The sequence below is a fragment of the Nesoenas mayeri genome (genome assembly GCF_963082525.1).
Source record: "Nesoenas mayeri genome assembly, chromosome: 18".
NCBI classification, from domain to species: domain Eukaryota; kingdom Metazoa; phylum Chordata; class Aves; order Columbiformes; family Columbidae; genus Nesoenas; species Nesoenas mayeri.
This window is the reverse complement of record NC_137566.1, coordinates 2490609-2503245: the sequence shown is the minus strand read 5'-3', so window position 1 is coordinate 2503245 and position 12637 is coordinate 2490609. Positions and strand designations below refer to the sequence as shown.

Genomic DNA, 12637 nt, shown 5'->3' with positions numbered 1-12637 from the left:
TCTGCTGACCCCTCACGGTTTCGTACCACTGAGGGAGATATTGCTGTAGGAGATGTGAGGTTGCTGGTGGAAGTGGATTACTGAACTTGTCAAGCTGTTTTTGTATAAAGAATGATACAGACATATTTACAGTTAATGTGATTCTCTGAGGAGGGCAAAGAAGCCACAGTCTTGGAAGGATTTGGGGAAAAACATTCTTACTTTATTTTTCTGTGATTTGTGCATGAAACTTCTCACAGGATGATGTTTCCCACTCAGCTGCCTGTATCTTTCTCTCCTATGGTGAAGGACATTCAACTATATTCTGAGGGAGCTTCCTAAAGTGCCGACCCACGTTCCAGTATGCGTGCTGGGGAATTACCGCGACATGGGGGAGCACCGGGTCATTCTGCCTGGGGACGTGCGGGACCTCATCGACAACCTGAACAGGTGAGACGGCACCAGGGTCCCGGCCAGGGGAGCAGAAGTTGGCTGCGCTCTCCCACCAGCTGTAGATACTGCTGCTGTGCTTCAGATGTACATCACGTTCATCCTGGGACCCTCTGCCAAGCTTTCATAGCTCAGACTGTCCCATACAGCAGCTCCTTTTCCTCCAAGAGCATCCCCACGCAGCAGTTACTGGGCACCTCCAAGTCATACGCCTCCCTTGCCAGCCATAGTTTCCCTTACGCACACATCTGAGGCTCTCTGCTAGTAGAAAATACTATTTGTTGGTCAGGATTCAATAGATTTTACATTTTTGTGTGGTTTTATGTTTTTAAGTCATTTTTTCATTTTCCTGATCTCTGTTTGTGCCTGTGTCAGGCACGCAGCAATGGTATCAGTTTTAAGACTTGATTCTGTAATGTATATAATTTCTTTACAAGTTCATCTCTATAAGTGACTTAGCTGAGTTTAGTGCCCACTGCTGATGCTTGTGACTTAATGTGGATCTGTTTGTGGTTTTGAAACAAAACCGTCACCGAGAAGTGAGCAGCTTGTACAGCTGTAACACCCTCAGTTTGGTAAAACAACAGCCCGGTGTCCTGACATGGTATTTCTCAGGCTGGCAGCCGCGTGATGCAGCAGCACCTTAGATTAGAATCACAGAACAGAATAATTTGGGTTGGAGAAGACCTTTAAGGTCATTGAGTCCAACCGTTAACCCAACGCTCCCAAGTCCATGACTGCCCCATGTCCTGAGAACCTCATGTCCGTCTGTCCAGCCCTCCAGGGCTGGTGACTCCAGCACTGCCCTGGGCAGCCTGTTCCAATGCCCCACAGCCCTTTGGGGAAGAAATTGTTCCCAGATCCAACCTCAACCTCCCCTGGCGCAACTTGAGGCCGTTTCCTCTGCTCCTGGCACTTGTTCCTGGGGAGCAGAGCCCGACCCCCCCGGCTCCAAGCTCCTTTCAGGCAGTTCAGAGATCAGAAGGTCTCCCCTCAGCTCCTGTTCTTCAGCTGAACCCCCCAGGTCCCTCAGCTGCTCCATCACACTTGTGCTCCAGCCCCTCACCAGCTCCGGTCCCTTCTCACACAAGCACAACAGCCGTGTTCTACCACCTTCAGGAGGAAGAGAGTGTGAATGTTGTCTGTAAACAAGCAAGGAGGCCCTGACAGGATGACCTGCTCATGTACATTTGGGGACCGGGGGTTGGCTTGGAAATGAGGACAGTTCATGGTGTGTAAATCAGCAAGTGAGTTCGCAGTCCACGTCCTTTGTACAGTGCTGTTCTCTCTACCTCTCTGGTTGAGACAGGCCTCCCGGCTCCTCGTATTTTCGCTATGCTGAGTCTTCCATGAAGAACAGCTTTGGCCTCAAGTACCTGCACAAGTTCTTCAACATCCCCTTCTTGCAGCTGCAGGTAAGAGAGAGGGTGATGTGCTGATGTGCTGGGTGGGTGGCACAGACTTTGATTTTTCCATCTCTGAGGAGGGAATTTGACACTTCTGATTTCTTTTGTTGTTAAAGGATCCTGAGTAGGTCTTTGCTTTTGTAAGAGTTGTTAACAAAGTTATGTTAGTACATCGGTGCCTGTGGTTTAAACGTGTGTCTGCTTGCGACTCTGCTGTGTTCACAAAAGTTTACTCTGGAGAAAGGCTCCAAGGTGATGAATAACACTGGCAGGAGAGCTGCGTCCTGCGCTTCAGTTACCAAGTCAACAATGTCACGTATGCACATTTGTTAAACTTTGCATTTCAATTCTGTTCAATGAAAACTCCAATGGGAAGAGATTTGGTCTGACCTGAACAGTTCAGGGACAACTGTTTGCTGAAAATCTTTGCCCTGACGGTAACTGATCTGCTTGGGTCCTGTGCACAGAGATCCAAGTTTTGTATTTCCTTCATAATTGAGACTTCTTGTGTGGATGGACTGAGTGGAAAGGCAAAGGCTGAACGGTGGAATTCACAGCTGTGACCCTTTAGCAGGGGGGGATCGTATGGGGGTCTTTTGGGATCAACATCATATGCTCTGGGGGTACATATGATGTGTCATTCTTGTCTATTAGATGGAAAAACAGGCAGTTGATCTTAGTTATCTGTCACCGGTAGTTAGGATGTCTGTGGTTTTCTTTCAATACAAATAATCCCTACTGAAATACTAATTCAGAAGTCCAGATATTAGTGGGTGTTACCACAGCCCCAGGCTGCAAAGGAAAGAACCAGGATAAGAAAACTGAATGCATAAAAACCTAGGAAAACAGGTCAAACAGTACATTTTTGAGGAGGAGGATGTAGAAATCTGAGATATAAACCCAGCTTGCTGTTCAGTGGAAAAGAACGAAATCTGCCAGGGTGGCGTTGGTTAAACATTTGGTTTTGTAACCTCAGCTCCTATGGTGAAGCGATGGGTTGTGGAAACCACGCACAATAATGAGTTCCCAGGTTACTTTTGTCAGATTTGTAGATTTGTCCTTTTCTTCTCAAATAGATGGTGATAAGGGAAAAAGACATTTAGAACAGGCTTGCTGCCTGATTTGTTTCTGGAATGCTCATAATGATACTGCTCACAGTCCGTGTATGCAGTGATTTTTCTAGCCATGGCTATAAGCAGGAAATACAGAAGCATTTGTAGCATCAGGTTTGCTTGGAAGCAGCTTCAGGATGTGAGTGTAACAGGACCTTTCATTTCATGTGCTGTGTCTAAGTGAACAACTCACAGTGTTTATAAACCAGTTTGCTCCCACGTGATGTCAAACTTCACAAAATCGCAGAAACGTTTGGGTTGGAAAAGACCTTTAAGATCACTGAGTCCAACTGTTTGGTTTTGGTTCGTGTGGTGGTGGGGTTGTTATTGGGTTTGAAGTTCTTTACAAGGCTCCCACAGCACAGACCCAGGTCCTGTCCCCCTCGCGGTTCCACCGGCTCCTGCACTGATGAGGTTCTTGCCTTTCTGCAGTGGGAACCAGAACTTCTAGTTTTAAAACCTGTTATTGCTGTGCTGTTCAAATGACATTCGTAGGTATTTAAATGGCTCTTAATTCCTTAAACCATAAGGTTGGTAGCAAAACAGGAGAGAAAAATCTAAAACACGCTGCACAAAACATTGAATAAATACCTCTGAGTAATGTTGGCAGCTTAAACAACTGCATTAATGGTCCAGAGACAGGAACTCTTCCAGAATCTCTGACCAGAGCTCAGGGTTCAAGGGAGTTACCTTAGTAAAAGAAAAGTCACTTTATGAAAAATTACATCTTTACAAAAGTGACATGCTTTGCAAACTTCAGCCAAGACACACTGCACTTGGTTTTTTCAGCACTGCTTGGATTTGTACCACAGGTTTGCCGGAGGAGTTTGGTGCTGCCCCGTGGAACCAGCTGCTGGTGGCTCCGGGTGTTTCGCTGCTCCTGCAGACCCCGTGGGCGTCAGCTTTGGGTGCCCGGGGAGCCTGGGCTGATCAACAGCCAGCGGGATGGGAATGTTTATAGGGTGATGTTTGTAGGTAGCAGTATAAGTTGGGGAATGAGCTGCTGGAGAGCAGTGTAGGGGAAAGGGACCTGGGGGTCCTGGGGACAGCAGGGTGACCATGAGCCAGCACTGGGCCCTTGTGGCCAGGAAGCCAATGGGACCTGGGGTGGGTTAGAAGGGGGTGGTCAGTAGGTCAGAGAGGTTCTCCTGCCCCTCTGCTCTGCCCTGGGGAGACCACACCTGGAATCTTGTGTCCAGCTGTGGCCCCTCAGTTCCAGCAGGACAGGGAACTGCTGCAGAGAGTCCAGCGCAGCCACCAAGATGCTGCAGGGAGTGGAGCATCTCCCGTGTGAGGAAAGGCTGAGGGAGCTGGGGCTCTGGAGCTGGACAAGAGGACACTGAGGGGGGACTCATTCCTGGGGATCACTATGGGAAGGGTGAGTGTCAGGAGGATGGAGCCAGGCTCTGCTGGTGACAACCAGTGACAGGACAAGGGGCAATGGGTGCAAACTGGAACACAGGAGGTCCCACTTAAATTTGAGAAGAAACTTGTTGGGGGTGAGGGTGTCAGAGCCTGGCCCAGGCTGCCCAGGGGGTTGTGGAGTCTCCTTCTGTGCAGACATTCCAACCCGCCTGGACACCTTCCTGTGTAACCTCATCTGGGTGTTCCTGCTCCATGGGGGGATTGCACTGGATGAGCTTCCCAGGGCCCTTCCAACCCCTCACATTCTGTGGTTCCGTGAAATCAAAGTCAGCCCTATTTCCTGAAGGTTCTGCTTATGCCCTCAGAGAGACTGGCCAGTAACAGGCTCCAGAAAGGGATCATTTCCCTGGTGCTTTGGTGCAGAGCAGGATTAAAGGAGGAGGAACGCTACGAGGCACTAAATGCACATGTGATTCAGTCAGTCTCAGTGACCTCTCTGTGTCTCCCTGTCCCCCAGCCCCGCAGCTCGCGGGGAACAGGAGTTGTTGAGCTGTACACGGGATTCCGTGCTGCGCTTCAGCGGAGCTGGTGTTGAACGGGTTGGTTTTAAATTCCGCATTTCTGTGCCCAGCTCCCAGTCATGCATCTTTCATGAAGCAAGCGGTGGCTGAAATTCATACCCCCAGTATACAGTGCGTTCCCTCGAGCAGCCTGGGCTCTTCAATTATTTATGGGTTCCTTTCCAGGGGAAGGACGTCAAGCCTGACAATGCGGTTTAGCTGTAGGTATTGCAGGTGGCCCATAGAATGTGCGGATGCGGTCGGGTCCAACGGGGCCTTCGCTGCTGCGCTGACGGAGCCGGGATTGTGCAGGCAGCCGAAATGGCCTTTTCCCAGGAAGCTCTTGGTAGTGGCGCTCAGCCAAAGCACTGCTCTGCGCACTGCTCCTTCCCATCCTTCGGGTCATTGCTACAAATAAGCTGTTCCTTTAGTATTCTAATACCAGCCTGGGAAGATAGAATTGAAGTATTTGGAAGTCCATTATTAGTGAATTTTTACAAAATTAAATGCAACTCTCTCATAATTAAATCTAAGTTCTTCATTTACTGCGATCTGTGAAAATTGAAATAAATGAAACTCTGGTGTATGTCTTACTGCCCAAATATGAGAAAAGGCAAACTGCTTGTTTAATAAAATCATTATCTAAGTGCTTAAGGAGAGCGTTGGAGAGCAGTGTCCCTTCTGTGTGTTTATTGAGCTAATTTGCTCAGCATTTATTTCACTCATTTTAGGAAACTGAGGAGAAGAACTGCTCTTTTTTTGTCTCATTTTTGCTGACTCTGTATGAATAACATGAAAGAATGAAAGCTTTTACTTGTAGAATTTTACACTTCTTGAACTTTGAATTCTAAATCCAGAATTGGAATTCTAAAATCTAGAATTATTTCTAAAATCTGGTTAGTACTTCTGTTTAGTGGCGCAAGTTTCAATATGTGCAGCGTGTTTGCTGAAGTTTGTTGTCTGTACACCATAAAAAAGGGAATTTGAGTTAACTGATGTCTTCATAATTCTTTGTATACGTGTTAATTGAAGTCAAGTTTCCATCTGCATAGAGCTTATGAATATGATGAATAAAAATTACCTGGCGAAGGAAATATGCATCAGTTGAAGCTCTTAACAGCGAAGGTAAAAAATGGAGAATCTAAATGTCTGCGAAGCAATAAATTAGCTTAAATGGTCATAGAAGCTCTTAAATTTCAAGACTGCATCTTCCAGTAAATCAGCATGTTTAAAGGTTATCAGGTGCTGTGAATCACCTGTTCTTGTAATACAAAATAGAAGTGACTTAAAGCTTGCTTACTGACGGTAGAATTTGCTATAGAGCAGCGTGCAGGCTGGGGCTCGGGCTGTGCCGCGGCCGGCGCTGTGCTCTGCTGAGCCACTCGCCCTTCAGTCTGCACCGTGCACGGTCCTGTGCTGGCCGCAGTACACACACGTGGAGCCTGAACGCCATTGCTTTGCAGAAACGTTTGTCTTCCCATAGGCTGTTACAAAACCAAAATCCTCTGCAGTTTGGAGGAAATCTGGGGCTCCTCTGTCTGCGGGCTGGGCGGTGGAGCAGCGTGGCAGCCGGTGGCACCCGGACCTGCTGTGACAGGTCACCTGGGCGGCTCCGCATGTCCCTGTCCCTGCGCCACTCTGTGTAGGCCCTGGGAGAGGGAGCCCTGACACCTTCAGGCACTGGGCACGGTGACATTGTGGTCAATGGGGCAGAGTCCAGCTGAGGCCTGTATCCAGTGCAGTGCCTCAGGGGGCAGTGCTGGGGCCGGTATTATTCAACATATTCATCAATGACTTGGACGAGGGAACAGAGTGACTGTCAGCAAGTTTGCTGGTGACCCCAAGCTGGGAGGAGTGGTGACACTGGAAGCTGTGCTGCCATTGAGAGACCTGGACAGGCTGGAGAGCTGGGCAGGGAAAAATGTAATGAAATAGAACAAGGGCAAGTGTAGAGTCTTGAATCTGGGCAGGAACAACCCCAGGTTCAGTGTAAGTTGGGAATGACCTGTTGGAGAGCAGTGTAGGGCAGCCACCAAGATGCTGCAGGGAGTGGAGCATCTCCCGTGTGAGGAAAGGCTGAGGGAGCTGCGGCTCTGGAGCTGGACAAGAGGACACTGAGGGGGGACTCATTCCTGGGGATCAATATGGAAAGGGGGAGTGTCAGGAGGATGGAGCCAGGCTCTGCTGGTGACAACCAGTGACAGGACAAGGGGCAATGGGTGCAAACTGGAACACAGGAGGGGCCGTGCTCCCAGCTCTGCTCTTGGCCGGAGGATCCCACATGGTGTTTCTGCAGCCATGGAGGCTGTGCCAGCGCTGTGCCTGGGGCTGTTGTGGTGCGGAGCCGGCGCTGGTGCTGCTGGCTGTGCCCGTGCCATCTCTGTAACGTTTGTGGTTATTGTTCTCTTCTTGTTCCCATCCAGGCTATTGTGGAGTGTCCCACAAGCATTTGCAATTGATTTTGAGCCTTTTAAGCCTTTACTTCCCCTCAGCTGAGGTTTTTGCTTGGGTTCTGTTGGAAATGTGGAAGGGGAAGGACTGAATTAAGCTGCCCTGTGTTATATTAGTGAAGCAAACTCACTTCATTGCATGTTTGAAATGAGCTGGAGTGTCTGTCCCCCATCTGCGGCGCAGCAACTGAAGGCAGAGGGCGGTGACTTCTGAAGCGTCACTGAGTTGACAGGTTGTGCTCACTGACCTACCCTGACAATAAAAAGAAAATGATTTTGAGGTTTTGCATCAGCTCCTGCACCAGGGCGGCTGCTTTAGCACAGACCAGAATGAATGGGTTGCACAACTGTTCTCCAAAGGAGTTGATACTGTTCTCCAAATGCAACCGTCGATGCTGTGTCTGAAAGTCATACCTTATTGATTTATGATTAAGTATAGCTCGCGGAACAAATTACTTTCTTACACACAGACTTTCTGGATAAATGTACTTTTGCTACCGCTTCAGCTTCCCTTTGTGCTTCTGTATTTGAACTGAACACCACGCGAGGGACCAAAGCTCCTGTTTAATTCATGGCAGCGGGCAGAGCGGTGACACGAGGTCTCGCTGCGCCCCGTGAGCACAGAGATCTGTTACAGTGACCCTTCCTGCTCACACCGGCTTGTTTTCCTTTCCCCAGAGGGAGACCTTGCTACGGCAGCTGGAGACGAATCAGCTGGATATCGATGCAACTTTGGAGGAGCTGTCAGTGCAGCAAGAGACCGAAGATCAAAACTACGAACTGTATGTCATTGAGCCATCTTTTCTAACTGTTTTCCTGCAGTCGAGGTGTGACACGTGTGGGCAGCCCCACCTGTGGTGTGTGGCCAGACGGAAGGGTCTGGGGAGTGACATTTAGTATTTCTTTGGATCTTGTAAAATGTCACTTAGAAGTGGTGTCACCTGGAGTAAAGCGTGTGCTAGGGGATCCCTGGGAAGGGTCTGGTTCCTGCAGGCACGTGGGCGCTGGAGGTGGAGCCGAGCAGCACACGCTGAAGCGGTTGTATTAATAGATAAGAATGTTGCAGCCTCTGATGCTGGAAGGGGATATTTTCCACCTCTCCACTGCTGAGCTGATTCCTGGCTGGTCCTGTGTATTGTGTGTCTTATGATAAGCAGAAAGTAATAGCAACAACACTGTTGTCTTCTATTCTCTTTGAACACTCCTCGGTGCATTCCTGGTTTGGAGTTGTGGCTGGTTCCTGCTGCGCTGGGGTTGCTCAGTGCCCGTGTGTTTGCTTGCTGCCTGGAATGACTTTTGGCAGGTTTGGCCCTGCACAGCCAGCACATCTGCAGCACAGCGAACAGGAATCCCTTCAGATTAGTACATTAACAAATGTGTCCCATGAATTCCCATTGCAAAGGCTTTATTGTAGTGATGTGCAATCCCAGAATGAATTGGAAAAAAATGCTTTACAGGCAGCTTTATTTGGAAGTTGGAGTCGATGGTTATGAAATATTCATGCACAGCCATTTTGAGCAGCATTTTTCAGACGCAGTTTCAGGTTCTATAAGCTTAGTGTGTTTTCCTTCATGAGAGCATTGTAATACCCCATATACTCACAAAGCAGTACTGTTACCAGAGCATTCACCTCGTTCCTTTCCTTAGTCTTCTTGTGCCTTCAGCAGTTCTCTTGATGTCCCTGCTCAAAGGACTGGGCTGTGCTCTCAGACTCTTTTCTAATATTTTTGTTTTCACTGCATCAGTAAAAGGAATGAAGGGCTGGCAGAGCTGTTCTGGACTCACATCAGCAGATCTTGCTGCGGAGTCACCTCTCACGCTTCAGCTTTAGCATTTTCTGGACACTCACACGAGCCAATTCAGTTCACAAATCCAGCAGAAAACTCTCTTCTGCCTCTGGGTCGATCTGAGCTGGGCCGGCTCTGAGGAGCATCTGCGTAGAACTAGAGCTCGAAGGGAGCAGCGGCAGTGTGGTGATAGCAAGACCTGGTTTCAGCAACGGACATGGGCTGGATTATTCCATCCAGTGTAACCACACCAGCGTATACCACTGACAATACTGGTGTGCTTCCATGCCAGAGAGCATTGCAGAAATCCCCTCATTACTAAAGACTATCGTTTGCAGCATCCAGACCCCAGGGCCAGACCGGTCCCGTTACTCTGGGCTCTGCGCACTGACAGCTCAAACAGCTCATTCTTGCCTTTTGCAAACTCAGAGGAGCTTTTGGTGCCATCGGTGGCGGCTGCTGGGGAGGGCTCATTGCGCCATTGTGCTGCGTAATGGGCCGAACGTGAAATACCTAAGCCGTGGTACCTGACAGAAGTTTTGAAAGCAAGAATTTTCCCTAGGGTTCTGCTTTAGCAAATAAACCCATATTTCTATGCAGCTGGCCACCTTCTGCTTTCACTTCAGCTACTGCACATTTATGTCTGTGCACTGAGACCAGTGGTCGTTGCTTTCACAAAATAGCGCTTCTTTATAGAAAGGTCATTAAAATATCCCTGGATGCTTCCTGGCTTGAGCCTCTGATCCCAAAAGAAAAGGACCAGGCTGTGTCACATCTGAGTGCTTCGATCACACAACTAAAATAGAGTGCTATTTTAGGGGGGTTTTTAGGGTTTTCTCCACATCCCATGTAGAAACAAAGAGTCCGTTTGTTTCAGCAGCGACTCTCTGAAGCCGATGAACTGCAGAGGGGTTACTTCAGCCCTAGAGTTGGAAAGTATACTCTTCACACACTCATTTTTTTATCCCTGCACGAGCTTTTCAGGCTTGGCTCTTCACCCAAAGTCCCAATTTAAAGAAATAAGCACTCTCCTATAGCAGGGAACTCAGGTTTGGGTAAAGTTCCGGTACTTAATGAACAGTTCAGGCTGGTGAACACATCTGTGGACACAGTGACAGTGTCTGTGGACACAGTGACAGCAGCTGCTGACAGTTGGGAGGCAGGGCTGCAGTGCTCCTTACTAGGGCCTGGGAAGGTCCTTGCATTCATGCTAGTCAGGTGCCCGTAATTTGGGGATTATCATGTTTAACATGCTACTGGGGTGGTTGTCAAAATGAGCACCTGGAGCGTTGTCCTCTGACACTCCCCTTCTTACAGCTTGTGCATTAGTGCAGGGTGACTTGTTGACCCTTGGCAGATGCGAAGCCCTTGTGCTGGCTCATAGAATCACAGAATCAGTTTGCTTGGAAAAGCCCCTCAAGATCATTGAGTCCAACCATAACCCAGCCCTGGCACTGCCCCATGTCCTGAGAACCTCATGTCCGTCTGTCCAACCCTCCAGGGCTGGTGACTCCAGCACTGCCCTGGGCAGCCTGTTCCAATGCCCCACAGCCCTTTGGGGAAGAAATTGTTCCCAGATCCAACCTCAACCTCCCCTGGCGCAACTTGAGGCCGTTTCCTCTGCTCCTGGCGCTTGTTCCTGGGGAGCAGAGCCCGACCCCCCTGGCTCCAAGCTCCTTTCAGGCAGTTCAGAGATCAGAAGGTCTCCCCTCAGCTCCTGTTCTCCAGCTGAACCCCCCAGGTCCCTCAGCCGCTCCATCACACTTGTGCTCCAGCCCCTCACCAGCTCCGTTCCCTTCTCTCAACTCGCCCCAGCACCTCCTGTCCCCAGTGTCTTTACTGGCAGTTCTGCAGTTGGTCACCATGAATTACACAGACAGTGGAGGTGTCCATGGGCCCTTGGGGTGGCTGCTGCAGCTCCTCCTCCAAGGCAGTTCCTGCTCTCCTGCCAGAAAATCAGGCCATGGAGTAAGGCACGGTGACAGGCCAGGACATCTCAGTTCCCTCGTTCACCCCTGTGCACTTCTAGTAGCTGCTCTGTCACAATGACCGATGCTAAATTTGGATCAGAGAACAGAAAGAGCCCGAGAACTCTTCCTCCAGCTGCCACTGGGCACCCGAGGACAAAATGTCACAGCTCCAAATGTGGATCCCTGAGAAGACACGAGGTGGCACACGACGCTGCCTCCGCCGCATTATGTAAGTCGTCCCTCGCTGGGCTCTGCCCTGGGAGACGCGCTGAGGCGCTTCCAGCTCTGTCCCTCTGAGCCTCCTCTGCCTGCCGCAGCTCTTGCTCTGCTGCTTTCCCTCCGGTTTCTCAGATTTCACATTTTCAGTGCTGCTAAAAACATATTTCAGTCCTTTTTGAGATGCTGAATTCTTAGTAAACAAACAGCAATGGTTTTACTCTTCTGAATTTGTACTTAATTCGCTCGGTATTGCCATCTTTCATTGCACACAGCTTATCTTCTGTCACAAGGAAGACTACATGACCATGTTCAGTGTGCCTGTTCCCTCACTGAGTGGTGCACACAGAGAAATAGTTTTTGGGAAATTGTAGCAACTCTTCCTGCATATTCATTTTTTTCAGGAATATGCTGTTGGTGGAAACATTTGCAACAATTAATAAGAAGGAGATTTAATGTATGGTTTACATGAGCTTTTATGTTTGGTTGCATTTTTTCTAGTATTATGCTTTTTTTTTTAATATCAAAAGACAAAATTTATTTTCAAGGGTTAAGTAATTAACTTTTTCCTCCTCCAGAGATTAAGATGAATTAGTCAAGAGATTGTTTGTGAGATATCCCATCTTCTTTCACTCTCCGTTTTGAGAAGCTTTGGGAAATGGTCACCTATAAACTACTGTGCGACTGTTTGGTCTGCGAGCACTCGAAGTCCAACTTCTTCACAGGAATTGTTCGTAGGAAATGAATTCTTAGATCAGTTACTCTCTGTGTGTAAGAGCTCTTACACAAACTTAGTCAGACTTTGTACAAATACATTCAAAGCAGTTGAACTTGAGATAACCTGAGATGGTGTGTGATCCCAGGTGCAGCCCATGCAGCAGCAGGACCTGTTCCAGCAGTGCCAGGTACCCCTGGGTCCTTCCTGGCGGTGCCACCGCTGTCACCGGCCCATTGGGGATCCTGACCATCCAGGCCGGGCAGATGCAGAGCAGGGACTGCAGGAAGGTGTCGTACTCTTCTCACGAGGACTCTGCTTCTGGGAGACACGCTCCTGCATCAAACAGCTCCGTTCACTACAAAGTCAGGGGTATGAACAACCTCAGGTTCCAGTGTAAGTTGGGTGATGACCTGTTGGAGAGCAGTGTAGGGGAAAGGGACCTGGGGGTCCTGGGGACAGCAGGGTGACCATGAGCCAGCACTGGGCCCTTGTGGCCAGGAAGCCAATGGTACCTGGGGTGGGTTAGAAGGGGCTGGTCAGTAGGTCAGAGAGGTTCTCCTGCCCCTCTGCTCTGCCCTGGGGAGACCACACCTGGAATCTTGTGTCCAGTTGTGGCCCCTCAGT

At 49.2% G+C, this 12637-nt stretch overlaps 1 protein-coding gene across 4 annotated transcripts in view; it reads left to right on the top strand.

The window, feature by feature from the left end:
- Positions 1-12637, top strand: part of RABL6 (RAB, member RAS oncogene family like 6) — a 61279-nt gene that overhangs the window by 23293 nt on the left and 25349 nt on the right. For all 4 annotated transcript variants that reach the window (XM_080356124.1, XM_080356123.1, XM_080356126.1 and 1 more), the window contains 3 exons: positions 289-429; positions 1739-1844; positions 8001-8104. In XM_080356124.1, coding sequence (XP_080212250.1) covers positions 289-429; positions 1739-1844; positions 8001-8104 — 351 coding nt within the window. The remainder of the gene's footprint in view (positions 1-288; positions 430-1738; positions 1845-8000; positions 8105-12637) is intronic.